The 19076-nt window shown below is 59.1% G+C and overlaps 2 protein-coding genes across 2 annotated transcripts; both read left to right on the forward strand.

Annotated features, from left to right (window-relative positions):
* Positions 1–4518: 4518 nt before the first annotated feature.
* On the forward strand, positions 4519–6450 carry LOC144095122 (histone H2B). The gene has a single exon (XM_077628920.1). The coding sequence runs from the start codon at positions 4539–4541 to the stop codon at positions 4911–4913; it is 375 nt and encodes a 124-aa protein (XP_077485046.1). The 5' UTR covers positions 4519–4538; the 3' UTR covers positions 4914–6450.
* A 107-nt stretch (positions 6451–6557) lies between these two features.
* LOC144095124 (histone H4) lies at positions 6558–7578 on the forward strand. Its single transcript, XM_077628921.1, has one exon. It carries the CDS (start codon positions 6958–6960, stop codon positions 7267–7269), a length of 312 nt encoding a protein of 103 aa, XP_077485047.1. The 5' UTR covers positions 6558–6957; the 3' UTR covers positions 7270–7578.
* The last annotated feature ends 11498 nt before the right edge of the window (positions 7579–19076 follow it).

Below are 19076 nucleotides of genomic sequence, written 5' to 3' on the forward strand. Positions count from 1 at the left end.
ACGAGGGTGGAGCACGAGGGCCTCCGTTTTGGAAGTTGACAAGCTGAGCCCCACGGTGGAGAGATATTCTCCGACACATTCTAGTGCATGTTGCAACTGCGCTCTAACAGTACGACCAGACAGTGTGGGGCCACTGCAGTAGAGGGCTATGTCGTCAGCATATATGCTGACGCGCACCTGATACAGAAGGGAACGAGGGATAATGTTCGGGATGTTAGCCAGCACGATATTAAATAAGAAGGGACTAAGAACACTGCCCTGCGGAACGCCCTTGGTGATGTGGCGGGGTGTGCTGAGCGAGCCACCAACTTTCACACGCATTGTTCTGCCTGAGAGAAACGATTTGACATAGCGGTATAAATTCTCAGCCACGCCTATGTTTACCAGAGCATCAAGTATAGATGCGTGGGCGAGCGAGTCAAAAGCGCTCTGAATGTCGAGGAGGACGAGGTAGGCAGCCTGCTTCTTATATTTTGCTTCCTCTAAGAAGGCCGATATTTCCGCTATGCAGTCGGCGGTGCATCGGGAATGGCGGAATCCGCTTTGTTCTGGTGCCAGTGCACCTCTCACGTCCGCCATCCATTGAAGCCGCTTCAGTGCCATATATTCCATCGTTTTCCCTGGGACTGAGGTGAGAGATATCGGCCTGTAAGAGTTGATGTTTGCAGAAGGCTTTCCCGGCTTCAGGACAGGAATAACGATGGCAGTGCGCCAGGACTGGGGGACATCTCCGGTTGCAAATACTTCATTGTAAGCTTCAAGCAGGCGCTGACGTTGGTTACAATTTAAATTCCTCAGCATCTGGTGAGTGACTTGATCTGAACCTGGGGCACTTCGCCGCTTGCGCCTGTGTTCGAGCGCGACATCCAGCTCGTGCGTTGTGAAAGGCTCAGTGCACAGGGCATGAAATTCGCGCGAGAACCATACGAAAGGTACGAATGGAGAAACAGAAAAGATGGAGGCGATGGGCGTGTCACTCACCAGAGTGGGGACAAAGTGTTCAGCGAGGAGGTCGGCCAGCGCAAGAGCATCTATCCCTTTAGCCACCGCTATGGAGAGGGCAGGGAAGCGTGGTGCTTTGGAGTGCAGCATTGATGAAAGAATCCGCCAGCCGCGAGCCTGAGCACGGGGTTCGTCCAGGGCACGACACACTGAAATCCAGCTGCGACGACGCAGCCGTTTGGCGTGACGCAGGCACGCAGCATCCAGACGCTTGTAGATAGTCCAGTGTGCGGGCTTGTTCGTGCGCCGTGCACGGCGTTGAGCCCTTCGACGCGCAGCACGCAGGTTCAAGAGTTTGATGTCTGGCACAGGTGTTCCGGGGAGCACAGCACAGCGTATTGTGGCACCACTCGCACAGGCGGCAATGTGATCGAAGAAGTTATGTGGTTCACATGGATTTTGCTCACATAGCTCGCGGAAGCGCGACCACTGCACTACACTGTATGTCACTTTGTCCGCAGGGCGTTCAGTTCGTGGCAAGATGTCAATAGGCAGGTGGTCTGATCCTGCAGTATCGGGGTGCGTAGACCAGTCGTAGGCACAATCTGGGGAAGCCACGCTGAGGTCGATAGCTGTAGGAGTGCAGCTCGGACGCACAAACGTTGGACTACCTGTGTTCAACAGGTTCAGTCCCGCAGCGCGAATAGCGTCTAGCACGTCACATCCCTGTCTGGATGAGGTGCGGGAACCCCACTCAACATGGCGACAGTTGAAGTCACCACAAATGAGTAGGTTTTGCTTGATTCGTTGAGTGAGACGAACGATTAGCCGTGCGTCCCACGGGTATCCAGGCCGCACATAGACACTTGCAACGGTGGTGTCAGTTCCCCCGAGTCGCACTGTGACGGCAACACACTCGACGGGGCCACCGGTGAGGTCTGCAGTAGGCACTACATGGTGCGCAAAAGATGCACGGACATATATAGCTGTCCGAGGGGATCCAGGTGGGTGTGCGGCGTCGGTGCAAGGAATGTCAGCACAGGTCACCAGCGCGCACTCGGTTGGGCTGCTGTAGCCCAAGTATCCGGGAAGTACGAGGTCCTCTGCGCGCGTGTAAGTCTCTTGTAGCGCGATGACGTCGTACTTTTGTAGAGGTAGCATGGCTGCTAGCTCAGGTTGACGGCGGCGTAGATGGCAGCAGTTCCACTGCAACACACGCGGCCGGTTGACGCGACTGTTTCTAGCCATGATGGTTCAGAGCTTGCTGTGCTGCAAGTGCAGCTGCACATAACTGGCGGGCCGGAGATGCGCTGGGCAATTCCTCTATGAGGGCACGAACGGCAGCGGCAAGCGCGGCGATGACAGCATCACGCTGGTCGAACTGAGCGATAGGTGCGCTGTCTGGCTTCCTCCCTACCACCACGTCACGGAAAGACCGAGCGGTATGCGGGAGCGCTGGGGCACAGTTGCGTGCAGTGACACTTCCAGTTGGAGTCGCAGTGACTTCCGTCGCCGGTTCACAGTGTGCTTCGATGTCGGTATTGCTTCCCGTTTTTGCTGCTGGTCTATTGGGCAGGGCGTCAGCAAGCGTAAGGTCCTGCTGTGTTGGTGCAGGGGGGCCCTTTTTGGTTGAATCCGCAGGAGCTGTCTGGCTTGAAAATGCAGCAGATGTTTGTTTTGCAGTAACTGCACGGCGAGCGTCACGGCGAGACATGGGGTGATGCGATGACGCCAGGAGGACGGCCACTTTGCGTTCTTGTTGCCAACGGGGGCAGCGCGGCTCGGTTGATGTGTGCGTGCCGTTGCAGTTAATGCATCGCGGCCGGGGTGAGTCACATCGGGACTTGTGGTGATCGCGTCCACAGCGGAGGCACCTCGGCTTTGCGGTACACACAGCAGTGGCATGGCCGATGACACCGCACTGCAGGCATTGGAGCGGCCTCGGTAGTCGGGCGCGGACGGGGCGGCGCAGTTTGAAGAGGGAGACCTCTTCGGGTGGGTGGGTGCCCGCGAAGCGGAGTATGATGTCGTTTCCGCTTCTCGTGCAGGCTAGCACCGGCACCTTGCACTCGATGCCCGACATGATGTCCTCGGTCGAGAGCGCGCGGTCCACGCGAAACACTCGACCGGTGCAGCTGTTGCCGCCGGCCTCCTTGGCTCGGACCTTGATGTCGCAGATGGTGGTGATGCCGAGGAGTGGGTCGAGGTCGGCAGATGCGTGCGCGTCCACGGCGACCACGTTCCGGCGGAAATTCACACGCACAGCTTTCACCCCCGGTAGTTTGGACAGTTGAGCGGCGATGGCGTCTCTTGTTGGCTTTAGATAGTTGGCCATCCTGTCCACGGGATAGTAAAGAACGGTGGCGATGCCCGACTTCTTTCCCTGTTGTGGTGGTGCTGCGGTGAAGCGCGCTGCCGACGGCTGAGCGGCAGGAGCCAGGGGAGCCGCTGCGGTGGTTTGTATGCGGCGTCTTGGGGCATTCCTCGCTGGCTTTTGTACTGCGGCGCCAAGCCCCTTCGCTGTCGCTCTGTCGGGCTCTGCGGGAGGGGGAGTGGGGAGCCGCCTGGCCGGAGGGGCACTGGCTCTTTTTTCTGCGTAGGCGAGAGCAGCACGTTCGTAGTCTGCCTCTGTGAATGCTTCGGCCGGGGCGGGGTTTGTTGTGGCGGCAGGAGCGGGGAGCACATTGCTGTCTGCTTCTGGAATGGCTGGATTTTGGGAATCCAGGCATGTCTGGGTGTCATCGTGTTGACACGCCGCGTCAGCTGTACTCGGCTTGGTTGAGAGCAGGGCTGGGCCGTGGGCTGCTTCGCTACGGCTGATGGTGACAGGCGTGATGCTGTCGAATCGTTTTAGCCGCGGTGGTGGCGGTGTTACAAAGGTTTCAGCGCATCCACCTTTGCTTGCTTCCTGGCCGCTGGCCGCATTCAACGAGGATGTGCTGGCGATTGCGGGTGCGTCGCCAGGTGGAGGGGTCCTCTGTATCGCAGTGACCAGGCGGGCCGCTTCTCCTTGGCGCTGAAGGGTGGCGTTCGCTTCAGTGATCAGTTTCCGCAGGCTGCGGGAGCACCCGAAGCTGTTTCCTCGCCTGTGACGATGGAGGGCGTTTCGGATGCCATCCTCATCGAGCATGTGGAGGGCATCTTCTTCGTCCGCCATGGTTCAGATGGTAGGGGTGCCGATGGTCAGGGGGCTGGAGGGGCCATGGCACACAGGCCACGGGGAGTGGGCCTGAGCTAGGCTATGGCGTAATGGAAATAAAGAAAAACTACAAGGAGAAAAAAAAGGAAACTCTGGGACACGGGAACAGGCGGACTCGATGCCGCGAAGGGAGCGCTCGGGTAAACAGGAGAGGGCACGAAAAACACGTTTTCTCCCTACGGAGGTCGACGATCATCCCGCAACTCCAGCGCGCCGCGATACCGCGACGGGAGCGCTGGAGGGAGGGTGAGGAGGCCGCGACGCGTCGACCAATCGCGCGGCGGCCTGGCTCCGGTCGCTTGAACACCACGGTGCCAGTATAAAAACGCCGCGCGCCCCTGCGCGCGCGTTCTTTCGACACCGTCCGTCTCCCCGAGCGCAGTCGTAACTGATCGTCATGCCCCCTCAACCGTCGGGAAAGGCCGTGAAGAAGGCCGGAAAGGCGCAGAAGAATGTGCGCGCAACCGACAAGAAGAAGAAGAAGCGCCGCAGGAAGGAGAGCTTCTCCATCTACATCTATAAGGTGCTCAAGCAGGTGCATCCGGACACTGGAGTATCCAGCAAGGCCATGTCCATCATGAACAGCTTCGTGAACGACATCTTCGAGCGCATCGCGGCCGAGTCCTCTCGCCTGGCCCACTACAACAAGCGCTCGACCATCACGAGCCGGGAGATCCAAACTGCGGTGCGTCTCTTGCTGCCTGGCGAGCTGGCCAAGCACGCCGTGTCCGAAGGCACCAAGGCTGTCACCAAGTACACCAGCTCCAAGTAGGCGGCACATCGCGCTCGTCGCCAGTCGTCCCCCCCAACAACCTCAACGGCTCTTTTCAGAGCCAACCAAAGTGTTTGCATCGTCGAGTCTGCAGGTAGCGGCGCGATGCTCCGGGCCCCTTTCTCTCTCTGTGTTTTGATTGTTTAAGTTGTTTTCTTCATTAGCATGTAGCCTCGAGAAATGGATATCAGGCGGTTGAAATAGCAGCGGTTTTGCTTAGGCAGCATGCAATACAGCCAGATTGTTAAAGAACAATATTTCGAATTAGTTGTAGGAGAACTGTAAAGGAAATATATATGTATGTATGCATGTGAATACTCATCCGCATGAGCACGTAAGAGAGAAGAAAAAAAAAAGAAGCTTCTACCTATTATATGCTTGCTTAAGTGTGACGGCAGGAGGTAATTGATTGCGGAATTCCCCCGGTTTGGGTTTGTGTGGATATTTGGCCTTAAGAAAAGGTTATCGTTTCGTGGCCGCAACACGTGCCTGCGGACGTCGGGGAGGCCACTGTGTTCCCTCAGTCTGTTCTTAGGAAATTCGAAAGGAAAACAGTTTGCCACCCGTGGCGTGCCCCATCTGGCCAGCGGTATTCGAAGGGAGGGAGGAAGTACTTACGTACAGCTGTAAGGGTTACATACACCAATGTGCAGGACGTAGAACTGGGCAGTACAGTGCGGCGGACGTAGCTGTAGCAAATCAGTCCGCAGAGAAGCCACGCTTCACACTGGCCACCGGGCGAGCGCGCACTCGCAGAATATGAAGCGCTACAAGCACAATTTGCTGTGTCGTTAGTAATGTGCGTGTCCCCCAGCGCGTGCGGCGCGCCCGCGTTTTTGTTTTCTTTTTTTTTTTCCCCGGTAAGAACGGCGAAAAATTCCGACGCTGGCAGCTGTTTGGTACCTTCTTTGGCTTCTTGCGGCCGATGCTGTCGTGCCAGATAGAGCAAGTAAGTCCTCGAACACGAGCAGATTATCGTATCGCGCGTGTGCACAATAGCCTGGCAATGGTCGGAAAACTGAAAGCGACGCTCGCACAGCTCGGGTTCGATCCAGCGAGCCGAAAGTGGGAAGAGAGGTGGTGAGACATTTGTTCTATGTGGCTGGAAAATTTTAAAGCTGTGCATTGGTTACTTTTTGAGATAAACGTATTTCTATGTAGTCCGCAAGAGAAACTGGTCGTTTCTCAGCATCCTGGCGACCGGGAGAGGAGGGGGAGCGAGGTACGTGCGCCGCGAACGGCCGTAGTCGCCCTCTCAAGGGCCCGCTCCGATGTGGTCACGGACACGGTGAAATGTGTGCGGGAAGTTGGGGACACACACACACGATAAGTGAGTGCTTAATTTCCCCTTAGCAATGCACGTTTTGAGAACGGGCAGGTTTTGAGGACAAAAAAAAAAAAAACCGCTTCTGCAGCTTCACAAGTCGCGAAACCCGCTAATTGTTGGTAGCGCCAGCAATGACGGTGTCCTTGGTGTGTCTTTAAGGGGCGCGCGATTTAACGGTGTAAACTCTCCCCTGCCAGTGGGGGGGGGGGGCAGCAAACAGAAACCACGCGCACCTGTTTGCTTGCAACGCAGGCACGCACGAAAAAAAAAAAAAAGACTGACAGCAGCAACGACTAGGCATCAAGTATTTTTTTTTTTTTTTCCCATGCAAACGGAGCAGGCATGACCAAATATCGGTTATACAGCCACTATTGCGAAGTATAGGAGGTGCGCTTCGTTTTCCATTGTTTGCTATTTCCGTTTTTTTTTCTTGCGCGGTGGGGGGTCGCGTGATGCAGAATGGGGCAGTCTTCGCGTTGCTTGGTTGTTTACGTGTGCGCCTTGATGCGGTCGTTTTGGCTACCTTGCTGGCGGCGCGGCAGCCCTCCGAGAGGGCTCAGTAGTGCTAGCGAGCCGGCGCTTGCGGAGGCGGACTCTCATTGGTCGAGGCGCCGCAGCGAATGGCGGCTTCGCGCTGCCAGCACCACAGGCCGCCGAGCGTAACACCATCATTCCCCGTTCTCGCCTCGGAGTGTACACTTCGTCGTCGGCACCATCATGTCTGGTCGCGGAAAAGGTGGCAAGGGACTCGGCAAGGGAGGCGCGAAGCGCCATCGCAAGGTATTGCGAGACAACATCCAGGGCATCACCAAGCCCGCCATCCGTCGTCTGGCGCGCCGAGGCGGTGTCAAGCGCATCTCGGGCCTGATCTACGAGGAGACCCGCGGCGTGTTGAAAGTGTTCCTCGAGAATGTGATCCGGGACGCCGTCACGTACACGGAGCACGCTAAGCGCAAGACTGTCACCGCCATGGATGTGGTCTACGCGCTGAAGCGTCAGGGCCGCACTCTGTACGGCTTCGGAGGCTAGTCCGTCCACCGTGTGCCGTCTGGACTTCGGCGTCGTGCAAGCACCCTTCTCGCGAAAAACAGCCCTCTTTAGGGCTACCCAACTGCTGCATGGGCAGCCGCTGGTCATGCGAACCAGAGCTCCGGTTCTCGTGTGTCCCTCTCTCCCCTTTGTTTTGCTACCGTTTTCTGCATCCGTTTTTCCTTTCCTTGCGGCCTGCCACAGCGAGCGGATCACGACCGAACGGCAACCAGGAGTGGTCTCAGGTAAGCAGTTCCGTTCTTGACTCTGTGCAGTAGCGCGTGCAGTCAGTACTGTGAGTGTCGTCCGAGGGAGCATGCTCGCTGTTTGCCTAGTCAGTCACTGTCAAACGCAGTGGACGGAGTAAAACAAAGTGTGTGCTCGAATTTGCAAAGTCTTTCTGCATTGACCGTCTGGGATTCAAGTGAGGCGGTGTTCGAGAGGTGACCGTTCCAGAAGAGCACAGTTTTTTTTTTTTTTCGCTTTAAATGCGGGGCCTCATGGAATTCGGGGTCAGGTATGCTCGACTTTGTGCCGTAGTGCGTGCAACAACAAGTAGGGTATGCGAAATGCAGAGCTTCGCAGTTGCGCATCACTCGTGTCCGCCTGCGAAATGATCACAGCTCGTTTGAATGTCGCGGAAAGAGCGACTGATAATGTTGGCTACCGCTTAAAAAAAAAAGGGGGGGGGGGGGGGAATGCAAACAGAACGATTCGCCGAAGTCTGGTTAAGAGCGGAGATGCGAAGGTCCCTCTTTATTTTTTGGCCCATCGTGTTCTGCGTTGAAATTTTTTTGTGAAATGAAGGGCATTATAAAGTAGCCAATTACAGTTCCTACTCCCAACGTGACAGCGGCGGCGAGTTTTTTTGTTTTTTTTCTTCTCCCGCACCAAGTTTACCCAACTCATCGGCGCAGAGCTGCGTTCCGAATCGAAATATTCAAGGCGGTGTAATGATTGCACTGCATTGCGTTTGGTCCAAAACCGTTACAGTTTTTCTCTATCGTAAATGTGGGGCGCTTTCTTGCCTGCAGGACATGTGGCCAGGTAATGCTATCACATTATTGAGCCCAAGTGTGCCATAAGGCTGTGCTAGTCAGCTTTACATGTCTGTGGCAGAAACACTGTTGGCGAATTTCAGCAGCCGTGCGCGCGTCAAAGAAAAAAAATTGGACGACTTGCAGCCATTCCTTGTATGCAGAGCGCCTCTCATAATCTGAAACCTGGAGGTAAACACACCTGGCCGAGAGACGTGCGAAATGGAGCATCGTGTTTCGTTTCCTGAATAGGCCTTTGTTCGTCAAATTGGGCTTCCAGAGTGTAACTCCAGATAAAAAACACAGGAATGAACGGGACGGACAAATTGCAAACCATTGCAGCACGCGAACAGCCCCTGCCTCAAGTGAAAAGGGGGAAAAGAAGCACACAGCTTGGTTGTCTGCATTCCAAGTGACTCAATGATTGGTTCTGTAGCGTGTTCCGCTGACCTGGAACAACATTGTAATGCTGGGGGGACTTAACTTTTTGTACACGACGGTGCGGACGTTCTCGTCACAGTCGACTTTAAGGAACCTGCAGGGTGGGATGAGCCGCCGAATGCCTCTTTAGTCTTGAGTCATTTTTTTTTTCTCCCCAGTTATGAGTACAATTAGATGATTTACCATCCCACTGGTGCACCGCTACAGACAGTTGTCCAAATTCATAGGAAGCGTTATTGCCTCCGACTGCCCAGTCGCTGTCCAATTTGTGTTTGCGACGATCACCTGCAGTGAATTATTATTATGAGACCACATTGTTGGAGCAGGTTCAATTCGTGAGTTTTTGACAGGCAGTACAGACACCGAAACGTACCTGTGAATAATAGCGTGCAAAAGCACTTCTCCCATGGAAACTGGAATATGCAGGATCTGTGTGGGAGCCTCATTGCAAAGAAAGGATGTAATGGAATAATACAAACGAGAGGACCCACCTTCCCTACTAACGCCTGAGAATGGAGTGCGCACACAAGAGCACAGGTGTAAAGTCAGTCGTCTCCAGTAAAGAGGAAAATTGGACTTGAACCTTTCCCTTAGGCCAATATTTTGTGCCACAGAACCCGACATGAATAGCTTTCTTTCTCTGCTTGCTGTAAAGGAGTCGTCTGAAAAGTTTCTAACGACTATGCAAAAAATCTAACTCTCTCAGGGTGAAAAATATATATATATAGTGATTATTTATTTAAAATAACAAAAAGGAAGGTAAAAGATGTTTGCTCACCCCGGCATCTGCCATCACTAAACGGCGGCACCTGAGCTGGGGTAGCGGAAATATAGGATAGCAGGCAGTTTGAAGAAGTGAAACAAAAGAGGTGAGGGGATAGCAGGAAAGAGATAGGGGTGAGGGCATATATACACTATTTACAATTCAAATGTTCCGGCCGCGCGCGTTCATCCGCCGCGGCCGCCGGGTGGGAGAGGGGGGTGTCGCCGATGAGGAGGCGGCCTGCTTCGTTGGGCAGGAGGCGGCCGGCTGCGTTGGGTCGCCGCGTCGTCTCCAAGGGGGGAGGTGCCCGTGACGTCGCCGCCAGGCGCCGCCTGGAATGCAGATGGCTGCGCGCGTGCGCCAACTAACCGAAACCACCGCGACACACGCGCACAGCACTTGTTCACAACAGCTGGTGTGGGGCGGCCAGCTGTTTTAAGCGTCCGAGGTAGCACAAGCGGAGCGTTCCGTCACTGCCTAACACTACCTGGCGCAGAACAGACGGGACGTCAGGCCCGTCTGTTCGAGAAAAGCACACAAGCTCACCATTGTTCGCTCACGGGTACGCGCACTGCCCTGCGGCCACAACAGCGTCTTGAGCGAGTCTGGTAGGATGCCCAGCGCCCTGTAGGCCGCGAGCATATCACGACGAGCGTCGGCGAACGCGGTGCAGCGAAGTAGCAGATGTTCCAGTGTCTCCACTGCACCGCATCTAACACACACTTCGCTCGTCGCTAGTCCGTGGCGCACCCGTCGGTCCCCAGGCCACACGCAGCCGATGCGCGCGCGGAGGATCATTGCGCGTTGCGCCCGCGAGAGGGCGCGGCAGCCGTTGATGCTTGGAATGCGCTCACCTCCCGCGATGCGTGGGTCTGGGTGCTGCTGTCGGAGATGATCATGAATGACCGCTCGCACGTCCTCCAGCGCTAGCGGGGGATCGCTCGGAGGTAGTTGATGTGCGGCGGTCGCGAGTTCGTCGGCCTCCTCGTTTCCCGCGATGCCGCAGTGACCGGGCACCCACTGCACGCGCACAACACATCCTTGCTGTGCAAGGCACTCGATGTTTGCGCGAATGCCGCGCACTAGGGGGGTACCGCGGCCGATGCACTGTAGGCGGGTGAGGGCGGTGCGGGAGTCGCAGAGCAGAGCACACCTGGGTGGCGGAGGTGCGATGGAGAGCAGCAGGTCCAGGCCCAGGTTTATCCCCATCAGCTCCGCCGTGGTAGAGGATCCCAGGAAGTTGGCGTGGGTCTGGCTGTGCAGTCGCAGGGCTGGGATGGTAGCCGCCGCTGCGATGGAGCGGCTGTCGCGTACCACTGAGCCGTCTGTGTACACGAGGACATGGCCCTGAAGATCCTCGTGTATGACGGCTCTGGTCAGCTGCTGCACAGCGCAGAGGGGCGTGCTCCGCTTTCCCGCGATGCCGACGATCTCGCGTTGTATCTCCGAGGCAGCAGGCCATGGCTGGCAGAGGCCGTAGGGGGGGGCGGCTTCTGTCAGGCGCTCGTAGTCCAAAAGCGCCGCACCCATTTGCGAGCGTGGGTGCGTGCGCATTCGTTGCAATAGCGGGCCGCCGTCCGGTGCGCGATGCAAACGGTCAATGTGGTGCAGTGCCCTGCGCGCCGCTTGGAGCTGAAGCGGCCATGCTCCTGCCTCGGCCAGTGTTGCGGCGCACTGCGAGTCCTTCGGCAGGCCGAGGCACACGCGCAGGGACTTGCGGTGCTGGAGTTCAAGCTTCCTCCAGCACGGTTTGCGCACCGAGACGAGCGGCAACGCGTAGAGTGCCGCCCCCAATGCTGCGGCGTTGTATAGTCGCAGCGCGGCTTGCTGGCTGATGCCATGGCCTCGAGCGGTGAGCTTGTGTACGGCGGCGGTGATCCTCTTCATCTGCAAACAGGCCTTGGTCGCCGCGGGGCGGAAGGAGAGGCGCCAGTCGATGTCCAAGCCGAGGTACCGCACCGATTTGCGCCAAGGAATCGGAGTCCCGCCCAGCGACAGTGGCGCAGGGCGCGCGCGCGAGCGCGAAACGCAAGCCATGGCTACCGTTTTGCCCGCGCACAGCGACAGACCTATGCCGTCCAAGCGGGCGTCGATTGCTGTCAGCGCTCCCTGAAGACACTCCCGCACGCGGAGCGCCTCGCCCGGTGGCCCCCGGCACCACAGCGCGATGTCGTCCGCGTATATGGACATGTACACGTGGTGTCGGCCGCTCGCGGGGAGGCAGGCCGGCACCACCGACATGGCCACATTGAACAGAAACGGTGACAAGACAGAGCCCTGCGGCACGCCCAGTTCCACCGGACGAGGCTCGGAGAACTTGCCCCCTACTCTCACGCGCATAGTGCGCCCCGTCAGGAAGCCGCGAACATAATGCAACAAGCGCCCGCTCACACCGGCTCCTTCGAGCGCCGCGAGAATTGGTGCGCGGTGGACGTTGTCAAAAGCGCTCGAGACGTCCAGCAGCAGCAGCAGCGCGACCTGTTTTGCCGCCCTGGCGTGCTCCAGCGCTGTGACAACGTCCGAAATCGAATCTGCCGTGCACCGCATCCCGCGGAAACCCGTCTGCCGCTCGTCAAACAAATCAGCATCCGCGGCTCGCTCGTTCAAACGCTGCAACGCCATATGCTCCATGAGCTTACCCACTGCCGATGTTAGTGCCACTGGACGGTATCCGTTCAGCTCCGTGGGTGGGCGCCCAGGCTTGCGAATGGGACAGACGACCGCTGTGCGCCAGTCCTCCGGTAGTTCCCCGCGTTCCCACACCAGGTTGATCTGCTGCAGGAGGATCTGTCGTTGCCTCGCATCCAGGTTTCGTAGCATTTGGTAGGTCACCCCGTCCAGGCCGGGCGCCGACCGACGGCGGCAGCGCTGCAGCGCGTTATTCAACTCCGCCGCGGTGAACAGGGCGTCGCAGGGGCCTTCCGAGGTGACGGGGGAGGGAGGGGCGCCGCATCCGGGGCTCTCGAGCGCAGCTTTGCTAGCTGCGCCTGCGGGGCTGTGCGGCGCAAACCGGTCGGCGAACCGCTCAGCGAGCTCTTCGTCGCTGAGCCCGCTGTATATTGCCAGTGCAGCAAGCGGCTGCGGGTTTGCCTGAGGTTCCGTGATGCGCCGCAAGGTGTCGAATAGCCTCCGCGAGCTTGCGTCTTCCTCCATCCTTTGACATAATGAAGCCCACTGGCGACGGTAAAGTTTGTTGGAGTGGCGCCGCGCTTTCGCGTCCAGGCGGTTGTATATTGTCCAGTCGGCGGCCCTGTCGGTCCGTCGTGCCCTTCGCTCTGCGCGGTCCCTTTGCTCGCGCAGCTCAAGCAGTCTGTTGTCTGGTGCGGGCTGGCCCGCCCGCACCTCTGCTTTTCGGGTTGCTGCGAGGGCACTTCGGACCAAGCTGGTGAAAAAGGGCGCGCCTGAGGCAGCCGCCTCGTCTACAGCCAGCCTGAACGCGCTCCAGTTCACGATGGAGTAGGTGCGTTTAGCGCGGGCCTCCGCCGCAGTGGGTTCGATCAGGATGGAGTAGTGATCCGAGCCCCAGAGAGATGGTGATCGGTGCCATGTCGCCTCAATGCCTCTGGATGCGAAGGCAACGTCGATGCAGGAGCCTGGTGTTCCGCGTCGTCGGAAGGTGGGCTCGCCGGTGTTCAAGGCGATGAGTCCCAGCTGCGTTGCTGCGTCGTGCAGGTCGTCTCCTCGCGCTGAATGGTGGGCACTGCCCCACGCACTGTGATGGGCGTTAAAATCACCGCAGATGATCTGGCGTGGGGCACAACACGAAGACACTGCACGAAAACACAGCGCGTTCCACGCGACAGCTGGGCGCACGTAAACACAAGCCACCGACGTGTCAACACCACCGACGCGCACTGTCACCACCACGCACTCCTGAGCATCGGTTGTCGCCGCCGCCGAACCGACGAAAGTATGTTTCACATCCCGCCGCACATACACCGCACACCTCGATTTCCCAGGCCGATGGGAGTGGTCATCACAGGGCACTGCAGCACAGGACTTCTCCTCACATTTGGTTGGCGAGTGGTAGCCGATGTATCCGGGTAGTCGCCTTTGGGGCTCCTCCTCGTGGACCCGCACGTACGTCTCCTGCAGCGCGATAACCTCCGGTGCGCTTTCCGCGATGCGCACGCGGAGTTCAGAGTACCGCGCCGCAAGGGAGCGCACGTTCCACTGCAGGACTGTGGGGATCCGAGGCGAAGCCCGGCGACTAGCCATGATGGTTGGCGTCCTGTAGAGGAGAGCCTGCAGCTTCTAAGCAGGCCCGGCGTCCGTCTGAGCCCTCCGGGAGCAGCGAGCTGAGCGCCCGCAGTGCGAGCTTCAGCTTCGCGATTTCGGTGTCGCGTGCATCCGGAGGCTGGCCTGGGAACTTTGCTGCGGGAGGAGGCGGTGCCTGGCGGGATGTGCGCGGGTCCGGTCTCTGCCGGCCCCGCTGCAGGGGCTGCTGGCCGTGCTGACTGCGTCCACTGGACACCACCTGCGCATATGAAAGAGCGCCAGGCGGTGAAGTGCGGTGCTGCTGGGTGGCCTGGGGCGCCATTTCCGCTGTCACCACGGCCCGGACCGCGCGCCGAGACAGTGGCACGTGCGAAGTGGCGAGCAGGGTGGCCACATGTCTCTCGCGCTGCCAGTGGGGGCACGCGGGGTCCGTGGCCGCGTGTTGCCCGCCGCAATTCAGGCAGCGCGGCTTGCGACTCGGACAGGCGCCCTGATCGTGGGGGCCCCCGCAGCGAATGCAGCGGTCTGGAGCACGGCAGGCTCCGGTGGTATGGCCCAGCCCGCCGCATTTACCGCACTGCAGTGGTCGAGGTCTGCAGGCTCGCACAGCCAGGCGCCTCCTGCAAATAGAAATGTGTGCCGGTGGCACCGGCGCCGCAAATCTGACAGTCAGGGTGCTGTCAGACAGCGACGCCGACACGATCGGCACCGTTGATTCGGTCGCGGCGAGCAGCTCGGCCACCGTCCGGCGTCCGTCTACCCCGAAAACGAGGCCGGAGCAGTGGTTGCGGGGGGCTGGCTCCCTTGCGGTGACTGCCACCCCGCGGATGACAGAGAGAGCGAGCAGCTCGCGCAGGGTGCCCGCGTTCGCGACGTCCACGGCCACAACACCGCGCCGAGTGTTGGCGCGGACGGCCAGGACACCAGGCCGTGGTCCCAGCTCCTCCGCCAGCTCCCATCCCTGCTCCCGGGAGAAGGCCGCGTCCCGCTGGGCTGGCCGGTACAGGACGGTCCCGTGCACGTTGTCGGCGACCTGCACCGCGGTGGCAGCCCTAGCGAGGGCAGCCCCGCGTCGCCGCCGCGCCCGAGGGGTCACCTGCTTCCACGGGATAAGCCGCTCGGGAGCAGTTTCGTGCTGAGCCGCCCCGGCCGCCGGGGCTGGAGAGGGGGTGACGCCGGTGGGAAGGCGGCGGGAGAGAGCGTGGCCCGGTGCGCTCGGCTGGTCCCTGCTGCGCTGGGTTGCCGCTGCTTCTCCAAGGAGGGGGGGTGGCAGAGGGGGCGCCACGGTGCCCGTGACGTCCCCGGTGACGTCGGTGGAGTCGCCGCCGCTGGGTGCCGCTTGGGGCGCAGGTGGCGAGGGGGGGCAGCCGGTTCTGCTGCAGGCCGTCTGGAATGCGGGTGGCGAGGGGAGGCGGCAGGCAGCAAGCCGCTTGTCCCGTCCACGTGCTTCACGACTGCTGCGGCGGCCATGGCTGCCCTCCGTGCCGCTCGCTGGGGAAGGCGAGCGATGGCGCTTGCGGACAGCACTCTCGTCCATGGCCTCGGATTCCGGGGCCAGCACCTCGTCCACGCTCTCGGCACCGGTCTCCGGGGCCCCGCTGGTGTTCGCGGGACGGTCCGCCGTCGCTGCCATGGCCGCAGGTGTCGGTGCAGCAGTAGCACGTGGTGCCTGCATTCCAACAGGGAGATGCGGGGCCTGCACGAGCGCGGCCGCCCGATCGGGCGAGAAGCCCGCCTGCTGTAAACCCACGATCGCTCGCTCCAAGGCCACCAGCAGCGTGCTCAGGGTGGCGCGGTCACGGGCACTGTCTCCTACGCTCCACGAACGCGGCATCCTGCGCATCGTGCTCGGTGCAGCTGCCCTAGCATTTTCGCACGTGGGCTCCATGGTGGAGCCCCCAAACAAAAAATAGGCCTATCGGCCCCACCGCACCAGCTTCGAAAAATACGTCCTCTCTCTTCGGAAGCCAGAGGGAGCGTGAAAAAGCGCCGCGGGAAAAATCCACGTATTCATCATTTACCCGAGTCGGTTTTTGCTTCGCGCGGCAGCAGCAGTCGACTGCGCGACGCGGACTCTGCTGTCTCGGAGGCGGGTATACTTGCGCAGGCGACACGAAGGGGGCGCCGCAGCCCCGCGCTGCGCCGACTGTGTTGCGTTGGCAGGGAGGGAGGAGCAGCTCAGCTCCGGGCCTCAAGTATTCCGTTGCGTGGCAAGCGTTGGGCGCTTTAATGGGGGCTCGCACCCAGGCCGGTAGACGTCCTGCGCGAATTTTTGTTATTATTTTTGGTTTGCAAGCTAGAAGCGTCGGAACTGTGCCCGCAAATTTCGTTGCGGTGCGGCCGTAGCAGAGCGCTATTCTACGCGGGCCCCTACAGATATGCACATCCTGGCCTATGCTATGCAAGGAAAACGACAGGGCAGTGGATATAAAGCACTTTTCTTTCTATTTTTTTCAATTGGCCGCAGTCAGTTGATCTAACCCAGGCATGCACTTCCGTTTGTTTCTAAGGTGACCGCAGGAAGTACACCTCAATTACGGAGAGATGGGATGCATTCTTTACGCGCGCTGCTCTTGCTCACTAACCTTGCCTGCCTAGTACTCGAAGCATATTGTCCCGCAGATGCAGGAGAGCTTTTAGGCATTTATGCGCGGCTTCCGTGCACTGCACTGTGCCCAGTTCTTTCTGTGCAGTAAATAGTAAATTGGTTCATCTCTTGCGGTGGTTTGCGAGCTTGGCGCCCGGGGAGTTTTTTTTTTTTTTCGCAATCCCGTTGCTCTTTGTCTCCAAGACAAGAAAGCCTCTAACTGATAGCGTTGTGCGCATACCTATCCAGCGAAGCGCATGAACTTCGCAGGCGGCTGTGAGAAGTAGTGGGTCTTCGTTTTGCTCCGCACTTTTGTCTTCTCCGCTGGCGTTGAACCTTCTATGATTGCTTTCCAGTAATGCGGCCTAACTCGGCCAACAATCGCCGCTTTTTTTTTACACGCGCGACAGTCTGTTCTACACCAGTAACGGCACGTGCTTTTCAGGCATGCGGCGGCGACACACTGTAAGGTATCCACATCCAAGCTTGGGAAAGCAGCCACAGTGCCTGGGCAGGGAGAAAAAGTGCCTTTTATAAAATTGCACGCCACCACTTTAATCTTTACACTCGCCTCTCACATTCATTCGCTCATGCCGACCGCAGTGCACTTAACAATTTTGGTTGCTGCCTCCTTCCTTTGCCTATTGAAATGAGCCAACAAACAGCGAAAATAATTACTTTCTCCTCCTCAACTAAAGTTCAGTTCTATACTCAGAATGTCTCCCGGAGCATTCATTGCTTGCTGTCGCGCTAGTAGCTTCGCCTTTCTTTTCGAAAGACTCATTGCCCGGTATGTCCAAGAAGACAAGCTCGTTGCAGTGCGCTAACGCCACACGGAACGACCCGCAACCGCGTCGACACCCTGGTGTGGTGGCAAAGTCGACGCTGCCGCGTACGCCCGGCTCCTGCCAGAGGGCTGCTTTTGCTGTGCGGGCAAACCTAAAGGATAGGCGCACCGTAATCTTGCGCTAGACCACGGTTCCACACCCACTTGTCTCACCTTTGCCAGGCGCGAAACCAACGCGCGCTCGAAATATATATATATATATATAGTGATTATTTATTTAAAATAACAAAAAGGAAGGTAAAAGATGTTTGCTCACCCCGGCATCTGCCATCACTAAACGGCGGCACCTGAGCTGGGGTAGCGGAGATATAGGATAGCAGGCAGTTTGAAGAAGTGAAACAAAAGAGGTGAGGGGATAGCAGGAAAGAGATAGGGGTAAGGGCATATATACACTATTTACAAGTCAAATGTTCCGGCCGCGCGCGTTCATCCGCCGCGGCCGCCGGGTGGGAGAGGGGGGTGTCGCCGAGGAGGAGGCGGCCTGCTTCGTTGGGCAGGAGGCGGCCGGCTGCGTTGGGTCGCCGCGTCGTCTCCAAGGGGGGAGGTGCCCGTGACGTCGCCGCCAGGCGCCGCCTGGAATGCAGATGGCTGCGCGCGTGCGCCAACTAACCGAAACCACCGCGACACACGCGCACAGCACTTGTTCACAACAGCTGGTGTGGGGCGGCCAGCTGTTTTAAGCGTCCGAGGTAGCACAAGCGGAGCGTTCCGTCACTGCCTAACACTACCTGGCGCAGAACAGACGGGACGTCAGGCCCGTCTGTTCGAGAAAAGCACACAAGCTCACCATTGTTCGCTCACGGGTACGCGCACTGCCCTGCGGCCACAACAGCGTCTTGAGCGAGTCTGGTAGGATGCCCAGCGCCCTGTAGGCCGCGAGCATATCACGACGAGCGTCGGCGAACGCGGTGCAGCGAAGTAGCAGATGTTCCAGTGTCTCCACTGCACCGCATCTAACACACACTTCGCTCGTCGCTAGTCCGTGGCGCACCCGTCGGTCCCCAGGCCACACGCAGCCGATGCGCGCGCGGAGGATCATTGCGCGTTGCGCCCGCGAGAGGGCGCGGCAGCCGTTGATGCTTGGAATGCGCTCACCTCCCGCGATGCGTGGGTCTGGGTGCTGCTGTCGGAGATGATCATGAATGACCGCTCGCACGTCCTCCAGCGCTAGCGGGGGATCGCTCGGAGGTAGTTGATGTGCGGCGGTCGCGAGTTCGTCGGCCTCCTCGTTTCCCGCGATGCCGCAGTGACCGGGCACCCACTGCACGCGCACAACACATCCTTGCTGTGCAAGGCACTCGATGTTTGCGCGAATGCCGCGCACTAGGGGGGTACCGCGGCCGATGCACTGTAGGCGGGTGAGGGCGGTGCGGGAGTCGCAGAGCAGAGCACACCTGGGTGGCGGAGGTGCGATGGAGAGCAGCAGGTCCAGGCCCAGGTTTATCCCCATCAGCTCCGCCGTGGTAGAGGATCCCAGGAAGTTGGCGTGGGTCTGGCTGTGCAGTCGCAGGGCTGGGATGGTAGCCGCCGCTGCGATGGAGCGGCTGTCGCGTACCACTGAGCCGTCTGTGTACACGAGGACATGGCCCTGAAGATCCTCGTGTATGACGGCTCTGGTCAGCTGCTGCACAGCGCAGAGGGGCGTGCTCCGCTTTCCCGCGATGCCGACGATCTCGCGTTGTATCTCCGAGGCAGCAGGCCATGGCTGGCAGGGGCCGTAGGGGGGGGCGGCTTCTGTCAGGCGCTCGTAGTCCAAAAGCGCCGCACCCATTTGCGAGCGTGGGTGCGTGCGCATTCGTTGCAATAGCGGGCCGCCGTCCGGTGCGCGATGCAAACGGTCAATGTGGTGCAGTGCCCTGCGCGCCGCTTGGAGCTGAAGCGGCCATGCTCCTGCCTCGGCCAGTGTTGCGGCGC

The sequence above is a fragment of the Amblyomma americanum genome, chromosome 6 (genome assembly GCF_052857255.1).
Source record: "Amblyomma americanum isolate KBUSLIRL-KWMA chromosome 6, ASM5285725v1, whole genome shotgun sequence".
Taxonomy (NCBI): Eukaryota; Metazoa; Arthropoda; class Arachnida; order Ixodida; family Ixodidae; genus Amblyomma; species Amblyomma americanum.